The 19,574-nt window shown below is 39.0% G+C and overlaps 2 protein-coding genes and 3 pseudogenes across 3 annotated transcripts; 4 read left to right on the top strand and 1 right to left on the bottom strand.

Annotated features, from left to right (window-relative positions):
• Positions 1 to 1,939: 1,939 nt before the first annotated feature.
• Positions 1,940 to 3,917, top strand: LOC111342672 (uncharacterized). The gene is made up of 2 exons (XM_022949766.2): positions 1,940 to 2,164; positions 2,307 to 3,917. Exons 1-2 carry the CDS (start codon positions 1,991 to 1,993, stop codon positions 3,357 to 3,359), a joined length of 1,227 nt encoding a protein of 408 aa, XP_022805501.2. The 5' UTR covers positions 1,940 to 1,990; the 3' UTR covers positions 3,360 to 3,917.
• Positions 3,434 to 5,580, bottom strand: LOC111342671 (uncharacterized). The gene is made up of 2 exons (XM_088747320.1): positions 5,368 to 5,580; positions 3,434 to 5,172 (listed from the first exon to the last, which is right to left on the bottom strand). Exons 1-2 carry the CDS (start codon positions 5,478 to 5,480, stop codon positions 3,909 to 3,911), a joined length of 1,377 nt encoding a protein of 458 aa, XP_088603446.1. The 5' UTR covers positions 5,481 to 5,580; the 3' UTR covers positions 3,434 to 3,908.
• A 1,827-nt stretch (positions 5,581 to 7,407) lies between these two features.
• LOC148739523 (uncharacterized) lies at positions 7,408 to 9,609 on the top strand (annotated as a pseudogene).
• A 250-nt stretch (positions 9,610 to 9,859) lies between these two features.
• On the top strand, positions 9,860 to 15,715 carry LOC148739522 (uncharacterized; annotated as a pseudogene). Its single transcript, XR_015996816.1, has 8 exons — positions 9,860 to 9,866; positions 10,616 to 10,652; positions 10,768 to 11,042; positions 11,683 to 12,009; positions 12,613 to 12,924; positions 13,403 to 13,669; positions 13,829 to 14,062; positions 14,427 to 15,715. The product of XR_015996816.1 is annotated as an uncharacterized LOC148739522 (transcript).
• Positions 15,713 to 19,111, top strand: LOC148739521 (basement membrane-specific heparan sulfate proteoglycan core protein-like; annotated as a pseudogene).
• The last annotated feature ends 463 nt before the right edge of the window (positions 19,112 to 19,574 follow it).

Here is a 19,574-nt window from a genome sequence, read left to right as displayed (position 1 = left end):
TCGCTCGAAACTTGGAGCTAAGTGTTTCCTTACTCGGAACTGGTCAGCTCAGACGACCACCACAAACCGTATAATATTATCCAAACTTTAATGATTATTCGATCTAAGAGAAATACATTTGTAATTCGAAATCAGAAAACGCAAATTTAGTCTTAATCTCATGGCAAATTTCAAGAAAACATAACTGGAAACTTAACTCTGTGGCGGGTCGTAAAAACAGGTTTCTCACTTCAGGTTAGCAGATTCGGGTAAGCGAACAGATACAAAGATCGACTTCTCTCTCTTACTGATTCTTCTGAAAAACTGGTTTAAGTCACGACAAGCTAACACTTTAAATCATTGTGAGGAATTAATGTCAATCACGAGTTGTGTTAATTAAATTATATCTGTCATCATAGGCAACGCCTATATACTAAACGAAACACTAAGGTCATACACTGTGGACCATCTTGTATTTTAAATATTTTCTTGAAAATTTGGGTCCACACCGATCGGGCGACGGGCGAAAATTGCAATTTCAAACACTGGGTTACTTGCCGAGTTTGAACGAAAAAGATTGCCTCGACTGTGAGCCACCTAATTTGACAGATTTGACTCAGAAAGACTGCTAAATGATTGGTTCCTTTAAGCCCGGCAGATGCACAGACGTATACTACCCCATAAGTGAAACACCAAACAATTATAATTGAACTGAGTGGAGTCTAGTGTGGTCTGATTTCAAAACCAAACGAGTGCGGAGCACGAGTTTGATTCGAAATCACAAGTCTTCCACTCTCTTACTTTCACCATCATCATCATTTACGTTAACTAACTGAAGGTCCCTTGCCCTGGGCTATAGCGAAATAAATTATCTTTAAAGTGTATAATTTCTCTCTGTCATTGCTTTTGAGGTCGAAGAGTTTATCTGCCGCTGAGAAGCCCAAGCCACGGGTTTATTCATGGACATCAATTCTGGGAAGGTAAACAAGTTGCATTCAGCTGTAGGCCTAGGTACTGGCTAAGCGGCTCCTTAGAGTGCCAGTAGTGCACAAAGAATTGTTCATGGGCAGGGAGTCAGGCTAATTGCATTGCTACTTTAGATAAGGTAAAATATTGTACCTTTACTTTCCAAAATAGATTTCCACTTGAAAAAAGCAGTCGCTGATTAAAGAAGAATAGATTTAAGAATATACCAGGACTTAGTCAAGATCAACCACGCAGTCACAATCGCTATCGCGCAAGAGAGAAAGTATGTGATGGATAACAGAATATAACTCATAAATTGAGAAATGTTCAAGCGGGTCCCCCATTAGGTATGTTTCGAACGTTAATCCTTCGTCATTCACTCTGACGAAGGGCTAACGCTCGAAATGTCAGCTTTCGAAATTTTTTACAATGGCCAATTTACATTATCAACTCAGTTGACAGAACTATAATTACCTTGTTGAACTCCCCCACCGACGCAGCATCACACAGGTAACACAGGCTGGTTTGCCATCTAGGTTAGAACTACAAACTTATTGCTGGCGGGCTATTCTCTCATGTTTCTTCCAGGGAAGATATCTATTGTTATCGGAGGGAACTTGTTCTACTACAATTATCTGCATTGCTTTCTCAAACCTGAAGTTGGAAGTCATCCTCAGTGGCGCCTGTGTTACCGCGCCTCTTCTGATTGATGGAGCACCCATACATTCCACTGGAGGTGTGATGGGAAACTTAACGCAGTCACTATCATAAAAGTAGGACAGTACGTGTTTGGAGGGTACACAGACGTTTCATGGGGTAAATGGGATATCTTAATTATCTCTGAATTTATCATAGCTTCACAAATAGTTGAGTGTAATTTTGGTCTGAAATCAAGCTTGGGATTTTCAATCAGAGGGGTGCTGCGCACTCATGTGATTTTAAGATTATGCATATCATTTCGGACCATATCGTACTCCACTCTACCGAAGTCACGTTTCCATGGTTGCATTTCTGCTGGATCTAAACAAACTCACATGTGTTTAACATGGCGGCGTTGTCGATAACATCGTTCGCAAAATACTTCTCAGATGAGCCTAAATCTTTAAACCGTGGCGAAAACCATTACCAATCTGGACACGTTCTATCTTTTTGCTATTGTGATGGAATTATCAGAGGGTCAGTGCAAGCGAGCATGAAAAGTACGACGTATAAAGTCACAGTAAGTGTAAAATTTCTATTACTCGATGTCTATCCGTTAACATCGCCAAACCAAAACTTATTTAAATTAAGTGATTTCGAATCTTCGTTTAAAGGAAATCTTGAAAAGTAAGCTTATATTTCTTTTTCTCTTTCCTTCGCAGATATATCTTCAAGAAAACGAAATACGTTCCACAGAATGCGAGTGCCCTCGTGGCGGTTCAAAGTGTAGTCACGCTGTAGCTCTGTTCCTTCATGGCTACCACAACTTAAGTAGAACTGACATCGAATGTCAGTGGAAGAAACAAAAGGCATCCGAGGTGGTTAAAACGGTAGAAGATCTGTATCCACCCAAAGAAACTAAAGTCCTAAAACGAAAAACTACAGATGAGGACAGAGAATGGCTACGGAACAAGCTGAAGAGATACGGCGAGTTCACAGGAATGTTATGGCTTTTGAGCCCCGAACCTGACAAAGAGAATCGTCTGCCGATCTCCACAGTCGAAGAAATCATTTTATCGAGAGAGTTTGTTGAAAGCGGACTTGATACAAATTTCTTGTTGGAAAAATTGAAAGTAAGTGAGCAGCAAGTGAAATCAGTCTGTGAGATCACGAAAGAGCAACGTGAATGTGGAGAGTGGCATGTGGTGAGAAAAGGACGTTTGACTGCTAGCAATTTTGGTCCATTTCTTGAAGCAAAAAGAGTCACTCCTTCCCTTATCAAGCGTGTTCTTGGAGAATACGACATCTCTCGAGTGCAGGCTGTTCGATGGGGTGTCGTTAACGAGAAAGAAGGAATAAAGGCCTTCACCAAATTAACAATGAAAGTAGTAAAGGATTGTGGCCTTTGGCTACACAAGTCTGGTGTTTTGGGTGCATCACCAGATGGACTTGTTGATGACAATGCGATCATTGAAGTCAAATGCCCTTACACACATCGCAATTCAACAATTGAGGAGGCTGTTAAAGACCCTAAGTTCTGTTTAGTAAAGAGAGATGCTGGCTATTGTTTAAAACAATCCCACCACTACTGGCATCAAGTCCAGGGTCAGCTGTTTATAACTGGGAAGCAAATCTGTTACTTTGTGGTTTGGACAACAATGCAAACTGTTGTGTTGGCAATCCAGAAAGACTGCACATGGGAACCAAATCTTCTTTCACTTCAAGAATTTTATACAATTCACATGATTCCTGCACTTGTTGATGGTGGTCTTTAAATTTTAAGACTTTGTTGTAAAATTAATGTAGTTTTTTATAAAGTAATGGATTTGATAATACATACTTTTAGAAATATTTTTTAAAATATTGTTTTATTTGGTAAAATCATTGCAACTTTTACAACAAATATGCAGTAACTGAAGGGTGTATATAAAATAAAAATGTTCATGTTAATCTTAAAATTGTTTTTCTTTAAACAGCAACATTTGCTGGGGTTTTTACATTAGCTACTTGAGACAAGAAAATGATAGATTCATTGTAATCGTATTTGAATACAGTTGGTTATCTGAATTCATAATAAGACTAGCATAAGGGTGTGGTGGCAGGAATACTGATCAGAAATAAATAGTTTGTCATTAAGTTGTGTATCATGATTCCTTGTATCATGAGCAAGTAAAATAGGGTTACAAGCTTTTCACAGATCACACAACACCTGTCCACTCTTTGTATCAGAATACAGTTAATTGATTAACTATGATCAGACAATGCCAATGTATACCAGGCCTTAGTAAACTGATGTAAGATGATCAATATTTCAATTAAAATGACTAATCAAAGTCAACAGTGTCATTGGTTTCCTTAATTAATGGGTTTTGTAAATTAACTAAAGCACCACATAGCTGTATAATCTTACCAGAGAGGGATCGCAAGTATGGTGGCACAAAATTTAAAATTTTATAGTTCTTCAATCTAGCATTAGCACGTTCTACGTGTATACGACATTTTGCAATGCTCTTTGTTAACTTAACTTCACTTTCTGTAAATTTTCCATTGTTCAAGAATGGGGGAATGTTCACATATACACCATTAGGAACAATATCATTTATCAAAAACCCTTTATCCGCAAGTATAATATCCCCAGCAACAAAATGCTTTAATATTCCTGACTTTTGAACCGTTACTTTATCTGATACTGAGCCAGGGAAAAGTTTACTTACATAAGTTATAACCGCGTTGGGTGCCACACCAACAATTGTCTTAAAAGAATTCATACCCCTGTACGTTGAATATGTCAATTTTTGGTCACTCATAAGCTTAGGTGTAGCAACCTCGATATCGGTGCAATCTATTACCATACGACAGTCTCCAAATAAGCTAAATGAGCCTGGAAGTGAAGTTTTGTTTTTTTGTCTGGATGGAACAGCTATCTCCATTTGATCTTCATATAGAATTTGGTGCAAAACATGGATAAATGTTGTCACAATATTCGCTATTGTAGCAGTACTGCAACTAAAAAGTTCAGCTAAATGTAAGTTATGATAATTATGTCTAATCTTCATCAATGTTATCAATATTTGATCTTCAAAAGATATCTTGTCTACTTTCCAGCCACACACGTAAACAATATCGTTGCGGTATCTTTCGGCATATTCGACAACAATGTGGAACATTTCTTTGTTTGGGAGGCCAGTTTCCATGTTGATTACCTTTGAATCCATGTTAAAAGAGCTGTAGTTTCTTTTTAAGTAGCTTTCTTTTTCTTTCAACTCGGATACTTGGGTCTTTAATGTCCCTAGCTCTGCTTGTAGCAGGATATTTTCAGTCTGCAAAGTAGTGCATTTCATTTGCATCTCCTCGCAACTGAGCTCGCAAGGCTCGTTCTGGTTGCTCTTCGTCGAAGATTCTGAAAGGATCTGCTCGATAGTCGTTGTCTCTGGGACTTCAGTTCTTTGCTTTTTCCTTTTTGGAGCATTTCGAGATTCAAATAGTTTGTCTTTATTCCAGGAAAAGACCTCGGGGCCTTCTTCTTTACTTCCTCGGAAATGACAACTACAAACTCGAGCGCCTTTGCCAGGTTCACGATCAGCTCGTCTGGAGAGAGAAAACGAAGGTTTTAAACTTTAATCATAACGTAAAAAAAAGCTTTTTTTCTCTCTAGAGGTCTTTCAAAGGTATAATCCACAGGTCAGTGCACTTTTGAGTGGTTAAATAAAACCATCTTCCGCGTAACTATAACCGACACGTGGCCGTGCATCATGGTGGTCATTGTACCAAAAATCAACCTACCTTATTAGAGAAATCCATTTTCTTCTTTGAGCAGGATCTTTGGGGAAACGGTAAAAGCTGCAATTGTGACTTTCTGACTGATGATTGCAGTCGGGAACGAAGCATTGGCCCATTTTATGATGAGATGTAACGAAAGACGCCAAATAGTGTTTAGATCCAGCAAAAATGCTACCATGGTAACATGACGTCACACTTCGGCACTCTATTACCACTACATTGTATATCGCATTGGGAGCCACTAGGCAATCAACCCCTTATGTTCTCAGAAAGCAATATTTGCTTCGCGCGGAAGTGATAGTTCTCCGGTGCGTTTTCCCCAATGAGCCTCCACGAGGCACGCTTGGGTTTAAAAAAAGAGGAACAAAGGAGTTCTTAGCCAATCTTTAAAGGTCCGTTATCTTGCCAGCAGGCCCTTTCTCTCAGCGTTGCGGCACGCAAAAACGCATCCTGTTTCCCTAAGGAATTGAAATTAGAAGAAAAGCTTTATTTTCCATGATCAAAAGGAAGTTGAAGTCTAATTTGTTAATAATTTTTTAATTTCGAATACCTTATTCTTTAGAGTCTGGAGGCATAGGTACCTTTCAGGTGGCCACAGTATGCCATTTACACGTATATGCTTCGCGGTCCAACTATTGGTGGAGGTTACGACACCTACATCAGCTATAGAGCAAACAAAATAAAATACTCCCAAACAAACTTCGGCCATTCTTATTCAGTCCCAAGTTGACTAAAGGACAGAAAAACAATCCTGGCTTGGACTAACTACTTCACACCTGGTGAAGTGGAGGTTTTCTATCTTGGTTGAATCATTACCATCATCATAATTCTATCCTACAGTGTAAATGTCCTAAGGAGGGTCTTACTTCAATTCAATTCACCCTCTTGATGTAAGAAATGACAAGCACTATTATTAGAATTAATCTCAAGCACTGAATTTTTTGTTTTGCTAAGACAAAGTCTCGTTTTCTTTTCTTAAATCAAATATTTCCGGTCAAATAGTCAATTGGAAATAAACTGAAAGAGCTTCACCCGACAGAAGTTTGTAAATCTTGACGTATGCATTGAGACTGAGTTTATAAGTTGGTAATTTGCAAATTTGTTTGCCTTATTTAGGCAAGTGTAACAAAGGTTTTTTGTATTTAGCTCAAGGCGATATTGAAAATTAAGCTCAACGGACTTTGTTTGAGGAGTTGATTGATTCTCCCAACACCCATCGTGTTTATATGAGAGTATGTAAAATAATATGCAAGTGTGTACAAAACGCTTTGTTCGACTTCATACCGGAGGAGCTTTATCAGGGGTACCAAAAACAGTAACACTTAGAAAAGACGTTTACTTTTTCTTTTCATCGTTTATTTTTATTTCATTGTGTTTTGTTTTGATTTTTTTTCTCATAAATACCAGTTATTTAAATCTATTTATATCGCAGGTCTTGTGTGCGAATGGCCACTTGACCCACCCCACCGGGTTACTTTTTTACTTAATAGCATTTCATGTAACTGTCTGTACCAAAGGGACTGATTCACGAAACATTTATTTATCTTGTTTGAATCGCCTACGGCTCCTTCACCGTGGACTAACTGAATAAATTGATAGGCACAAGGCCTACCGTTGTTATGAGCGAGTCAAGGTTTTGAAAAAAATAATTTCCTTGAAACGTTCTCGTGCAGCGAAGAGAGTTTTGACAACATAGATTTGACCTTGGATTAGAAACTTTACCCATTTACTGAAACAAGTCACAGCTGCCTATCTTTGAATAGATCTTTCATGCAAACGATCAACGGCTTCTATCCGACTCAGTCGTCCAATGTCGAAAAGGATTTAAAGAAAACGTTTCTGAACTGGATACGTGGCAACAAAACATGACTTTCTTTTATAAGTCATGAAACTGAAGCAGTAGTCTTACACAATTGATGTTAAAAAGAGAAAAAATTCCATTAAATTTTCACAAATAATTAACCCTTGCAGTTTTCTTTAGGCATGAAACACGACGTCAAAATTGTTCTTCAGGCGACCTCATTAATCAACTGAAAGCCGACCATGAATTCAGGAAGTACGTAACCTCTATTGTTACCGAGTCCATAGGGATCTCCTGCCTTTCCCTTGGTAAAATTTGTGTGGCAAGGCCTTGGGGGTCCCCAAGGAACTCTGGGAAATCACGATAGACGAGGTCTGAAAGGTAATGGAGGGAAACCAGGAGCGAAAGGTGTTGTAGGACCACCAGGGACATCCGGAAAACAAGGTAGATGAGGTCCGAAAGGTACTAGAGGGAAAGCAGGAGCAATTCCAAGTTTTTGGTATCCATACCCTCCTTCATTTCGTCAAGAATCGAGTGGGTAAGTTTCAGTGTAAAGGTTGTTAACCTGCTTTGTAGAAATTCTGAAAACCTTGTAGACGCTAAGACACTTTAAATCCGTCAGGGACACAAATAAGTTTTGAACGCGTACCAATTTTCTTTTATTTCACGGTGATTTATTCGAAGGATTACACGGTTCCTAAAAGGTAAAAGGAATCTGAAACAAACGATGCAATGGAGAAAGGAAACGCTGAATTAAAAACGAACCAAGCAATAGGAATAGTACTTACAAAACACGTTTTGCCCCGATAAAACGTAGAACACACGAAGAAACTTGAACTAACTCGACTTACTCAAGGTCGTCACAAAAAATGGCGACCATAACATGTTTGGCTTAGTTGCGGCGGGCTGGGCCCTAAACTAGCGCGTGAAAACTGCCAGGCATAACGACAAACTTGAGCTTACAAACCTGTCCAGTGAAACCTTACCACTATTCTGCAGTTTTCCAGTCATTCGCAACTCGAGCGTTCCAATCAAAATTGAGAGGAAGTTTATTTTTCTCGTCCTTTTTTCTTTAGTTTTTCCTTCTTATTTTTCGTCTAGTGTCTCAGAAATTCATAGAGGTCCCTAAAAGAGTCAAAGAGTTATTGGGCTCTACTACAACCTCTGTCTCTTGCCAAGTATTTGGTTTTCCACCAGCAACTGTTGTTTGGTCGAGAGGTTTTTTATAACTACTCGAAGGTCCATCCTCTGCCATCAATGGTACACTGACTATCGCAAGTTTCAGTCCGCAAAATGGCGACCCTTATTGGTGGTGCAAAGCCTCTAACAAGCTTGGATGGATTAGTGCAGTTACAAATTTAAGCTATGTTCCAGGTACGAGTCATTTGTGAGTTTATTAAATGATTCTTAAAGGATTAAACTCACCTTTTACGCACAGCCTTTTAGCCTATTTCGCTTACAGAATCCGTACCCCAAGGTTTACTCTTGTGTATTTAGTAAACAGCCTGTTATGCAACCTGAAGCTTATATCCACCCTGAACTAAGAACAAATACAGGTGGGAGGAACGGATTTAATAAACTTGTTAGAAATACATGATCGTTAAAATCTTAGAAATGCAAAGAAATGCAATCAAGACTGTCTCATTCTTTTGTAGACGTTTTGCGGAGATCAAGCATACTAAGAAACGACGCGTTCTATCAGAATCACTTGAATCAATTTCTAACACCCGCGGTTGGAAGTCACCCTCAGTGGGTGTTGTGTTGCAGCGCCTCCACTTACGGCTGGGCGGTCAGTTCTTTCCACAGAGGGTGTGACGGGAAACGTAACACAGTCACCATAGTGAAAGTAGGATAGTACGTGTTTGGAGAATACACCGACATACCATGGGGTAAATGGATTGCATGTCAATTTTGTCTTTATTGTGTTGCTTTTGCTTTTTTTTTCTTCTCACGTTTTTCTTCAAAGTTTTGTTAATACAGCTATAAACAAAATAGTCGATTAAAATAACAGAAAAAAAGCCACAAGATAAAAGGCATGAGAACTAATATCTTTTAACTCAATAGCTCTAACTAAAACCTTATAGACATACAATTTGACTTAATTGTGAACGATTATCTTTCCCCAGAGGCCAGTGGTGGGTGCATTAGCACTCTAAATGCTTTCCTATTTTCTCTACACAATAAAGAAGGAATACCCCCATTTAAAAGCGTGGTAAAAATACCGCCCTTTGCAATATACCGGCATTCGAATCACTGTCCAATATTTGGTAATGGTCATGGTATGTACATCACGAACAATGCCAGTAGTAATCGTTATACCCAAGCCAATTTTGGTTGTGGGCTTATTCTGTTCCAAGTTGTGTAAAAAATACAAAAAAACAACCTTACCTGCAAGTAGTCACTACTTTACAACCGATTACTGGGAGGTGTTTTTTCTGGGATAAGTGATCTTGGAAGACTGAACAAAAAACTAAACCATTTACTTGTTCAACGGTCTCGCTGTATTTTGACAAGTAGGGTGCAAAGAGCACTTGGTTGTTATCGAGTGTAATTACATTCTATTTTCATTCTATTTCATTATATTCTTTTTCATGTACGTCAGTTCTCTAATAGATTGTAAGCAAAGAGAACTTAATGACTTATAATCTGTGCCATCATCAAGCCAAACTAGTGAATCCTTTTTGTTCATAGAAAATGCCGGGTGAGCTGAATCTACGATTTATAAAAATCGACAGAGGACCATCAATTCAATTACATTGCTGACTTGATTACATAGTTCCTTCATTCGTTTTTTTCAGAAAGTTTCTCTTTCTTCTTCCCTTTTTGTTTTGTTTTCTTTTTTTGTGTTTTGCTCTAATTCTTTAATCGCTGTTGTCGAAACTTAACATACATATTCCACTCCCATACGAATATTTTCAGGCACCTCTCCTAATCGTCACACAGCAGTCACAGAAGTCACGTTGCGCAATTCATCGTTTTCCTTATTTTATCCGCTAAGTCCATAATTTGACCTCCCGGTGTTGATATTCTGCATCCATCTCAGTACACTTAGTCCAAGGCTGAGCTGAGGATAACTTTAAAATTATAACAAGTTCTAAGAAAGATTACTTATGTAAGATCACGTTACATCCAACTCTAGTAGCTTCTGTACACTTGAACATGCATGCAAACGATCGTGCTAGTTACTCATTACACGTGGTCTGTTGTGACACAGATCTGTTCACAGACGGCATCACGTGAAAATTAAAGGTCGCGTCTAACTTGTAACGTTTCCTTATTAGACGGACAGATACACGAAAACCAAGATGAATATCGACCCTCGTTATATAGTCACTTTATCGTAAAAAATGGAATAAAACCACAAAAAAACATATTACCCGTATGTAAATCGTTTAGCCGGATTATTGCGATATCGAGCAGAATTCGGACTGCCTTCAGCTTTTAAATGAGAAAACAGTATTACTTCCTTATTTTGCAGTTCCTCAAGAGTGAAACGCTAAACTAAACGTCATACAGTTATTGAATAATCATCAGTTGTGGTGAACACCTCGCACAAAGCAAATTTGGCAAGTGAACTGGGACAAGTTTATTTTGTGTTTCTTCTACAGCAGGGCACCGAAAGGAAATTCGGTGGATATCGACGCTCAGGAAATGACAACTCTCTCTAATGTAAAACGTAGTGATCATCTTCAAAAGGCTTCATCGTTGTTGTCTGCTGTAGCCATTCTGATGACAGTTGCTCTCTTTGAAAGAACGGAGACAAACACGAAAATGCTTGATTCAAAATTTACGCTGCAAATTCAAGAAATGAAAGATGCTCTAGAATCCGTACGAGCTTCTCGCTAAGTTTTTCAAAAGGAATCAGACATTTCCACCGGTAAGCCATTAAGTAAAAAAAATTTTTTAGCCCACTGGCCTTGATAAATAGAAGGATAAATAGCATACAGAGTTATGCTGCGGAACCATACGAAATCCAGCCGAGTATATTTGGCTGCGGCCGCTTTTAGTCAAAGCAGATAAACATATCGAAAAAAAAAAAAAAGGAAGGTAGTTCGCAAAGTGAATTGGTATTGATGGACATAAGACAATCCACCCAAAGAAGTGTTTGTATGTTTGATACTTCAATGGAAATAAATCGAAGACCAGATGTAATCGGGCACTTCTCTCGACTGTGATATTTTAAGCAAAGTTTTTGATAACACAGATTTGACCTTGTTTCAGTAACTTGACCCACTCAATCAATGTGATTCACTTTTGTTACATGATCAATTAAATTTCGTTAAGTTTGTATATTGCACTTGTCTTTCAATAGATTCTTCTTACCGACTTTTCTTTTGCCGAAAAGGAAACATTTCTGAACAAGAACATGGCGATAAAACGTGCTTTCTTTTTTTAGTTATGAAAAGCAGGAAGCCCTTTGTTCATTCTCAAGTCGACATGGTTAATTTTTAAATAAGGCGGGTAAAGAGTTTCCCTTAAATTTTCAAAAAGTCATTAACCCTTGCAACTTTCTTTAGGTATGAAACACGACGTAAGTATTGTTCGTCGCAGCCTAACTTCCAATCAGAGCGACGCCGTTCATCAACAAGAAGCCGACAATGGATTCAGGAAGTATGTGAAATTTATTGTGGCTGAGTCCAGAGGGACCTACTGTCTCTCTTCTGGTAAAGTCTGTGTTGCAGGCCCTAGGGGACCAAAAGGAACTCCAGGAAATCGAGGTAAACGCGGTCCAAAGGGAACTAGAGGAAAAACGGGAACGAAAGGATTTATGGGACCACCCGGCAAATCTGGAAAACAAGGAATGAAAGGAGATGTTGGAAATCCTGGAATGAAAGGAGAAAAAGGTATAATTCAAGAGTTATTCCCGCTCTGTTTCTTTCGTTCCTTATTCTTAACGACGGAAAAAGATGAGTGGAACGGTAGTTTAGTTTTATAAGCACAATTGGAAGATTGAGGAAAACTACAAATATTTACCACGTTACAAATACGTTAAAGCTGTGGAATGGCATTTCGCTTGTAGCCGTGCGGTTGTTGTTTTAGTGATGTGATTTAGCTGTAATATGGCAGGCCTGCCATACCGTAATCTGTTAATCTGACGTCTATTTTTATCTGATAGGGGACCAAATCTAACTCATGCAAAATTAATAGTAAAATCTTGTGGTTAATTTTCAAATAAAACTCTAAGACTCGTTAAAATATGAAAGCATCAGAAAGGGTGGGCAGGTTTTCCCCTGTCTCCAGGGGCAATCTTTATTGCGCCAAATGATTTTGATCTGACAGTTGTAAGTCATTCCCAACTCTTCTTAGTCAGGGAAATTGTTTTTATACAGGGCTAACCTCACGATTTTCCCTTTTCAGGATGCATTTTTATATTTGCGTTGTAGCTTCCTGAATAAACGTTATGTTATGTAAGGCGTGTGCTACCCGTCTGTTTCTTTCCTCTCAAGGTGACAAAGGGGTTGCTGGACATCCGGGACCCGAAGGTGAACCAGGCCAGTCCCTATGTGCTCCAAACGTAAATGTATCTCCTGCCTCACACACCGAGAACCAGACCGCCACCTTTCATTGCTCAGCCAGTGGTCATCCAAAGCCTAAGGTTTCCTGGAGAAAAGTAAATGGTGCTGAACTGGTGACAACAGACGGTCCCGATAATCAACTTCATATTAGGAATGCAGGTTACAATGACTCAGGGAGTTACATGTGCACGGCTACAAGTGTCTTGGGAAAAGTTCAGAAGATGGTGAAACTTTTTGTGGAAGGTTAGCAGTTTGATATACAGATTTTTGCATTAACTTCTAAAAACGATAATCATGGTAACCCTTCGCGATGTAATTCCTTCACTTGGCGGTTTTCGGTATCTAGAAATGAACCTCCTTCGTCTTGTCTGGAATTAATGGACTACGACTCAGTGTAGAGGTTCTTAATCTGTTTTGCTGAACATATTAAGAGCTGTCTATTAAAACCCTGTTTAAACGACTGTCATTCGCGACTTTTAATCGCAACTTTTTAAATGCAAAAGAGCTTTGTATGTTTAGTCTTACACGTCTACTGGGTAGCCTCCTACTGAACTTATCCCGGTTTCCATTAAACCACAAGGACTGATGATGACGCTGTTTGACGGGATATTAGCTCGTCGTAGGCCATCCCGCTTCATCACAAAAAATTCATGAAATGGCAAGAAATGTATCTTTTTCTCGTACGTTTTTGTTTCATTTTTCCCTCTTTCATTTCGTCTAGTGTCTCCACAATTCATCGAGATTCCTAAAGGAGTTATAAAGGTGATAGGTTCTACTACAGCCGCTGTCTCTTGCAAAGCATTTGGTTTTCCATCACCAACTATTGTTTGGTCAAGAGGTTTTGTGAAATTACCAGGTCGATCCACTGTTATCAATGGTACACTGACTATCGCAAGTTTCAGTCCACAAGATGCTGGCCCTTATCAGTGCAAAGCCTCCAACAAGCTTGGTTCGACTAGTGCGGTTACAACTTTAACATACAATCGAGGTACGAGTCATTTTGGAATGAATTGAATAACTCTGAGAGGACTAAATTTGCCTGTAACACCCTTGCCCATTTTGCGCATTTTGCCCCAACTATCATAGTTGTGTTACAGCATTCCGGCTCATGAATAGTTTTTATTTTGTTCGCCTTCCTCTCTCATAGGCTTATGGTGGAGATCAAGCATACTAAGAGAAAACGAGTTTTATCAGAGGCACTTAAATCAGTTTCTAACGCCCGCAGTTGGAAGTCATCCTCACTGGCAGCTATGTTACCGCGCCTCCACTCATGGCTGGGCGGCCGATACCTTCCACAGCAGGTGTGATGGGAAACGTAACACAGTTATCATCGTGAAAGCAGGGGAGTACGTGTTTGGAGGATACACTGATATTCCATGGGGTAAACGAATTACATCCCAATTTTGTCCTCCCTTATCTGTGTGTGTGTGTGTGTGTGTGTGTGTGTGTGTGTGTGTGTATGTGTGTACGTGTGTATGTTTCATATTATTTTTTTTTATCTTTTGTTAACACTGATATGAACAAAAAAAAAGTAGATAAAATTGTTAGAAAACAGATAAAAAAGCATGAGAATCTGAGGTCGCATAATGAGGTAAGACACGGGTAAAATTCCCCAAAACCTGATAGAGGCTCTTACGAGTATTTTTACTGGTATATTTTAAAGTAGCTCTTACTGATGTTTTATTCGTAAAAAACCTTTAAGAATATACAGTTTGACGCAATCGTCAATGATTTTCATTTTCCAGAGTCCAGTGGCAGGTACACCAGCACTCCAAATGCTTTCCTATTTTCTCTTCAAAATAAAGAAGGACTAGCTCCATTTAAAAGCATGGTAAGAAGGCCATCGTATGCAATAAGCAGGCAATCGGGTGACGGTCCAATATTTGGTACTGGTAATGATATTTATATCGCGAACAATGCCAATAGTAATCGTCACTCCCAAGCCAATTTTGGTTATAACAATGTTTATTCTGTTCCAAGTGGTGTACAAAACAAGCAAACCTTGCTGGCAGGTAGTCACCCCTTCACACCCGATGAATGGGAGGTGTTTTATTTGGAATAAGTGGTCTTGAAAGACTGAAAAAAAACTGAACCATTTACTTGTTCAACGGTATTTTGACAAGTAGAGTGCAAACGGCACTTGATTGTTGTCGAGTGTATTTATATTCTAAATTCGTAATATTCTATTTCATGTATTTCAGTTAGCTTATAAACTATAAGCAAATGTAACTTATTCAATATGACTAATGATCTTTGCTATCTTTAAGCTAAACTAGTGAATCCTTTCTGTTCATGAAAAATGCTGCGTGAGCTGAATATACCGTCGATTTATGAATAATCGGCAGAGAACCACCTATTCAATTGCCCTGCTAACACGAATGTACTTTGGTTCCGTTAATTTTTTTTTTTTTTTTTCTGTTTGTTTGTTTTTTTATCTGGGATAAGTGGTCTTGGATGACGGAAGAAAAAACTGAATCATTTGCTCTTTTAACGGACTCTTTGCCTATTTTTACAAGTAGAGTGCAAACAGCACTTGATTGTTGTCGAGTGTAATATATTCTATTTTCATTATTCATATGTCAGTAATCTGATAGACTGTAAGTAAAGAGAACTTAATAAATATGACTTATCATCTGTGCAATCATTATAAGCAAAACTGGTGAATCCTTTCGGTTAATGAAAAATTCCGTGCGAGGTGAGTGTACGATCTATAAAAAATCGACAGAGAACCATTAATTCAATTGCCTTGCTAACTCAATTACGTAGTTGTTTCGTTAATTTTTTTCGGTAAGTTTCTTATTCTTCTTGCTTTTTTCCTTTTTTCCTTTTTTTTTTTTTTTTTTCTGTTTGGCTCTAATTCTTAAATTTCTGTTGTCAAAACTTAATGCATATGTTCCACTCCTACCGGAATATTTTCAGGCACCCCTTTTAACCGTTCTACTGCAGTCGCATCTTGGTGACTAATTGGAGTTTCGATCGGCGCGTAATTCGTTGTTTTCTTAATTTTTTTTCCCCTGAGTCCACGATCTGACTTCTACTGACAGTAGATCTGACCTCTATTGTTACTGTGTCCATAAGGACCCACTGCCTCTCCCCTGGTAAAGTTTGTGTGGCAGGACCTCGGGGTCTAAAAGGAACTCCGGGAAATCGCGGTGGACGCGGTCCAAGGGAACTAAGGGAAAGTCGGGAACGAAAGGAGTGATGAGACCACCTAGTAAATCTGGAAAACAAGGAATGAAAGGAGATGTTAGAAATCCTGGAGTGAAAGGAGAAAAAGGTATAAGTCTATTCCCACTTTGTTTCTGTCGTTCCTTATTCTTGATACTGATCATCCTGAGGAACAAAAGAAGCGGAAAATCACCTTAGGTTTATAACCACATCCAAGAGATCATATGGATCTCTTGGAAGTAGATCTCTTGAATGCGCTCAAGCCAAAGCATAAGAGAATTCAAAGTTTCATCTGTAGGTTAATTGCCGAGTACAACTTTATCATTCAGTGTAAAATGAAAGCAATCTGCAAGGGTGAGAAGGCTTCCTCCTCTCTCTAGAGCCAATCTTTATTACACCAGATGATTTTAATCCGACGCTTGTTGGACATTCCCCTACATTTCAGTTAAGGCGTTTGTTACATGCCTGTCTATATTCTTATAAGGCGACAAAGGAGTTCCTGGACTTCCAGGACCTAGAGGTGAACCAGGCCAGTCCATAGCTGCTCCAAACATAAATGTATCTTCTACCTCGCTCACAATCACTGAGAACCAGACCGCCACGTTCTACTGCTCAGCCTACGGTAATCCAAAACCAACAGTAACTTGGAGGAGAATGAGTAGTGCAGGACAAGTCAATATGAATAGTCCCGATACTAGGTTGCAGACTAAAAATGCCAAGTATAATGATTCAGGAAGCTACGTTTGCATGGCCACAAGTGTCCTCGGAAAAGTTCAGAAGGCGGTTAAATTTACTTTTGAAGGTGACACTTCATTCCACGTCACTCATGTTTCGTTAGTTTATCATCTCGGTCATTTAGTTTGTTTTCCGAATTCTAGTTCCCGCACGATTCATCCATACTCCCGATAGGTTGAAAAAAGTCCTGGCAAACTCAGCTGCATCTGTTTGTTGCCGTGCTATCGGTTTTCCGCCACCAACTATAGTTTGGTAAAGAGGATTTATCCCGTTACCACAAGGCCAGATCACCATTATTAAGAATGGTACCCTTAATATCGCCAGCTTTGGTCCTCTAGACGGTGGTACGAATCAGTGTAAAGCAAGCAACAAACTTGGATCTGCCACTGTTCTGACAACCTTACATTATGTTCCAACAGGTCAGAGAACTTAATTTTGATGACAATCTTAAAGTGAATTTGATTGAGTTGCCTACGGTCATGAATTGGGCGAGTGCCACAAAAACCCGATAGAAAAGCAAAGGTTGTTTACATGACCTCATACTCATTTTTATATCCTCTCATTGCCGCACGGAACAGTTCAAACTTGTTATCCTTACAATAAAGGATCCTAGTAAACCACGAGTCTTTTTTCGCTAATGTTATCGCCTCTGTTTTCGTTTGCATGTAGGCGACTATGGATAGAATTGGGAAATTGCTTAAAAGCTTTTAACAAGACAATTTTTGTTCTATTTCATTTTTCAGGGCCTTGGTAGGCCTCGACTATAGTAGCGGGCAATTTGTTCTATCAGCGTCATCTAAATCAGTATCTGAAACCTGCATGCTGTTGGAAGCCATCCAAATTTCTTGCTTTGCTTCCGTGCCTCCACTTACGGGTGGTTAACAAGTACCTTACACAGCAGGTGTGATGGGAAACAGGACACAGTCTCTATCATAAAAGTAGGACAGTACGTGTTTAGAGGATATACAGACATTCCCTGGGGTAAAAAAAATATCCTTTTATCATATTTGCTTTTACTTTAGCTTGACGGACATAAAGGTGTGTTTGTTGTGATAATCTTGCCTTAGCTCACACATTCTGAACCAAAAAATTAACAAAGTTATAAATTCATGATAGGATACGGATCAATACCTCTGCTTCTGCCTCATTATCGTTTTTAGCATAAAAAAAAATTTCCCTCACAGAGTAGCAATTAACAAAGAAGTGACAGGGTTTGTTCAGTGTCTCTTCTTCTTCCTTATCAGTACCAAGGTACGGCTAGCCCTCGCCTTTGGAATATCAATGCATAGCAAAGTAGAAAGGTCCTAAAGAATCTGTGTTGCAGCTTCGGTGGGGGGTATAACAAGATGATTTGATTTTACAAATTGCCTTTGCCCTCTTTTTCAAAACGAGGCCTGGTGCTTGGACGAGCATCAGGACTCGTTCTAAAAAAGAAGCCAAAGGTAATTCGGCAATAGGCTATTGGCCACCGTAAAGAGTTTCTTAAGCTGTTTTGTGTGTCAGCCTTTTTTCATTCACCAGCGAATAGTAAAATCCCTGAACGCCATTCCAGTGAATTAATTGGGTATCAAGTGCGATCTGTGATAAAATTTCAATGCACAGTAATCATGAGTGTGTGAGCATTTTCCCTTTCTCTCGTTTTAAACTTCTTTGCATGGAGCTCTCAAGTTCCGATATTAAAAGAAAAAAATGCAAGCGAATTGTGCTTTGGGCTATTTGGTTCTGATTCCGTCCATTCTGCAAACGTTATTAATTTTTTAAGGAGAGGTTTCTCGTCGATATCATATTGCGAATTTTCATCTTCTGAAAACTAAGAAGCATTCTACGCTCTCGCGAAAATTAATGTCAACACTGCGTTTACATCGTGAGCCACCAGCCAATGAACCCTTCATGTTCTCAGGAAAAAGATTTGCCGGCTTCGCAAGGAGTTCGAAGTAATAGTTTTGCGGTTACTTTTTCCCCAAATAGTGTCCGCGAGCACGATTTGTTTGTCAGGTCTGGGTCAAATCAAAGAAAAGAGAACATATTCTTTGCCAATCTTTGAAGGTTCATCTTCAAGCAGGCTTTCGCCATCAGGGTTGCGATGCACCGAAACATATCGTGATTCCTAAGGAATTCACACGAAAAGAAAAGTTCTTTTTTTCCACGGGTGAAGGAAGTTGAGGTTTAATTTAAAATCGTATAGTAATATGCTTATTTCACATCTTATTCTCCAGATTCCAGTGGAGGCTGGACAAGTACTTCTGAAGCGTTCATATTTTCTCAACGAAATAAAGAAGGACTTGCACCATTCAAGAGTCTGGTGACTAGTCCTACATATGCTATCTTCAGGCAGTCAGGTTTTGGTCCAACTTTTGGGAGCGGTTACGACATTTGTATCCAAAATAATGCAAACAGGAACACAAACTCCTACACATACTTTGGCCATTCGTATTCAGTCCCAATTGGGGTAAAGGACAGAAGGACAATCCTGGCTGGGACTTACAACTTCACACCTGATGACGTGGACGTTTTCTATCTCCGTTGAATCATCACTGTCATCATAACTTCATCATGAATGCCAGTAAAAATAATGCCACACGTACACTTAATTCAATTCACCCTTTGGCTTGATTGACTGACAAGCAGACCAATTAAAATTAGTCTCAAGCACCCATGTTTTTTTTTTTTATTTTTTTTTATAGGAAGAGGACGGTCTCGTTTGCCGTTTCCCTAAATATTTCAATATAAAAAAGGTTGAAGGGGCTTAATCTGACTGTAGTTTGTGAGTCTTGACTTATGAGTGATAGGTAAAACTCACAAGGTTTGACAATTTTTCAATTTTTGTTGCCTAATTTAGACGTGAGAAACGAAAATATTCCCAGGAAGTTCCACAGACTATATACTTGGGTGAGATAGAGAGTTCAACACTTTTTCAAGACGTTGCAGATTCTATTCCACACAACTGATACAAAAACAGCGTGCGTAAAACTAGATTCCAATCTCAGATT

The sequence above is a fragment of the Stylophora pistillata genome, chromosome 2, assembly GCF_964205215.1.
Source record: "Stylophora pistillata chromosome 2, jaStyPist1.2, whole genome shotgun sequence".
NCBI classification, from domain to species: domain Eukaryota; kingdom Metazoa; phylum Cnidaria; class Anthozoa; order Scleractinia; family Pocilloporidae; genus Stylophora; species Stylophora pistillata.
The sequence above is the reverse complement of the archived record's forward strand: the minus strand, read 5'-3'. Positions and strand labels throughout refer to the sequence as shown.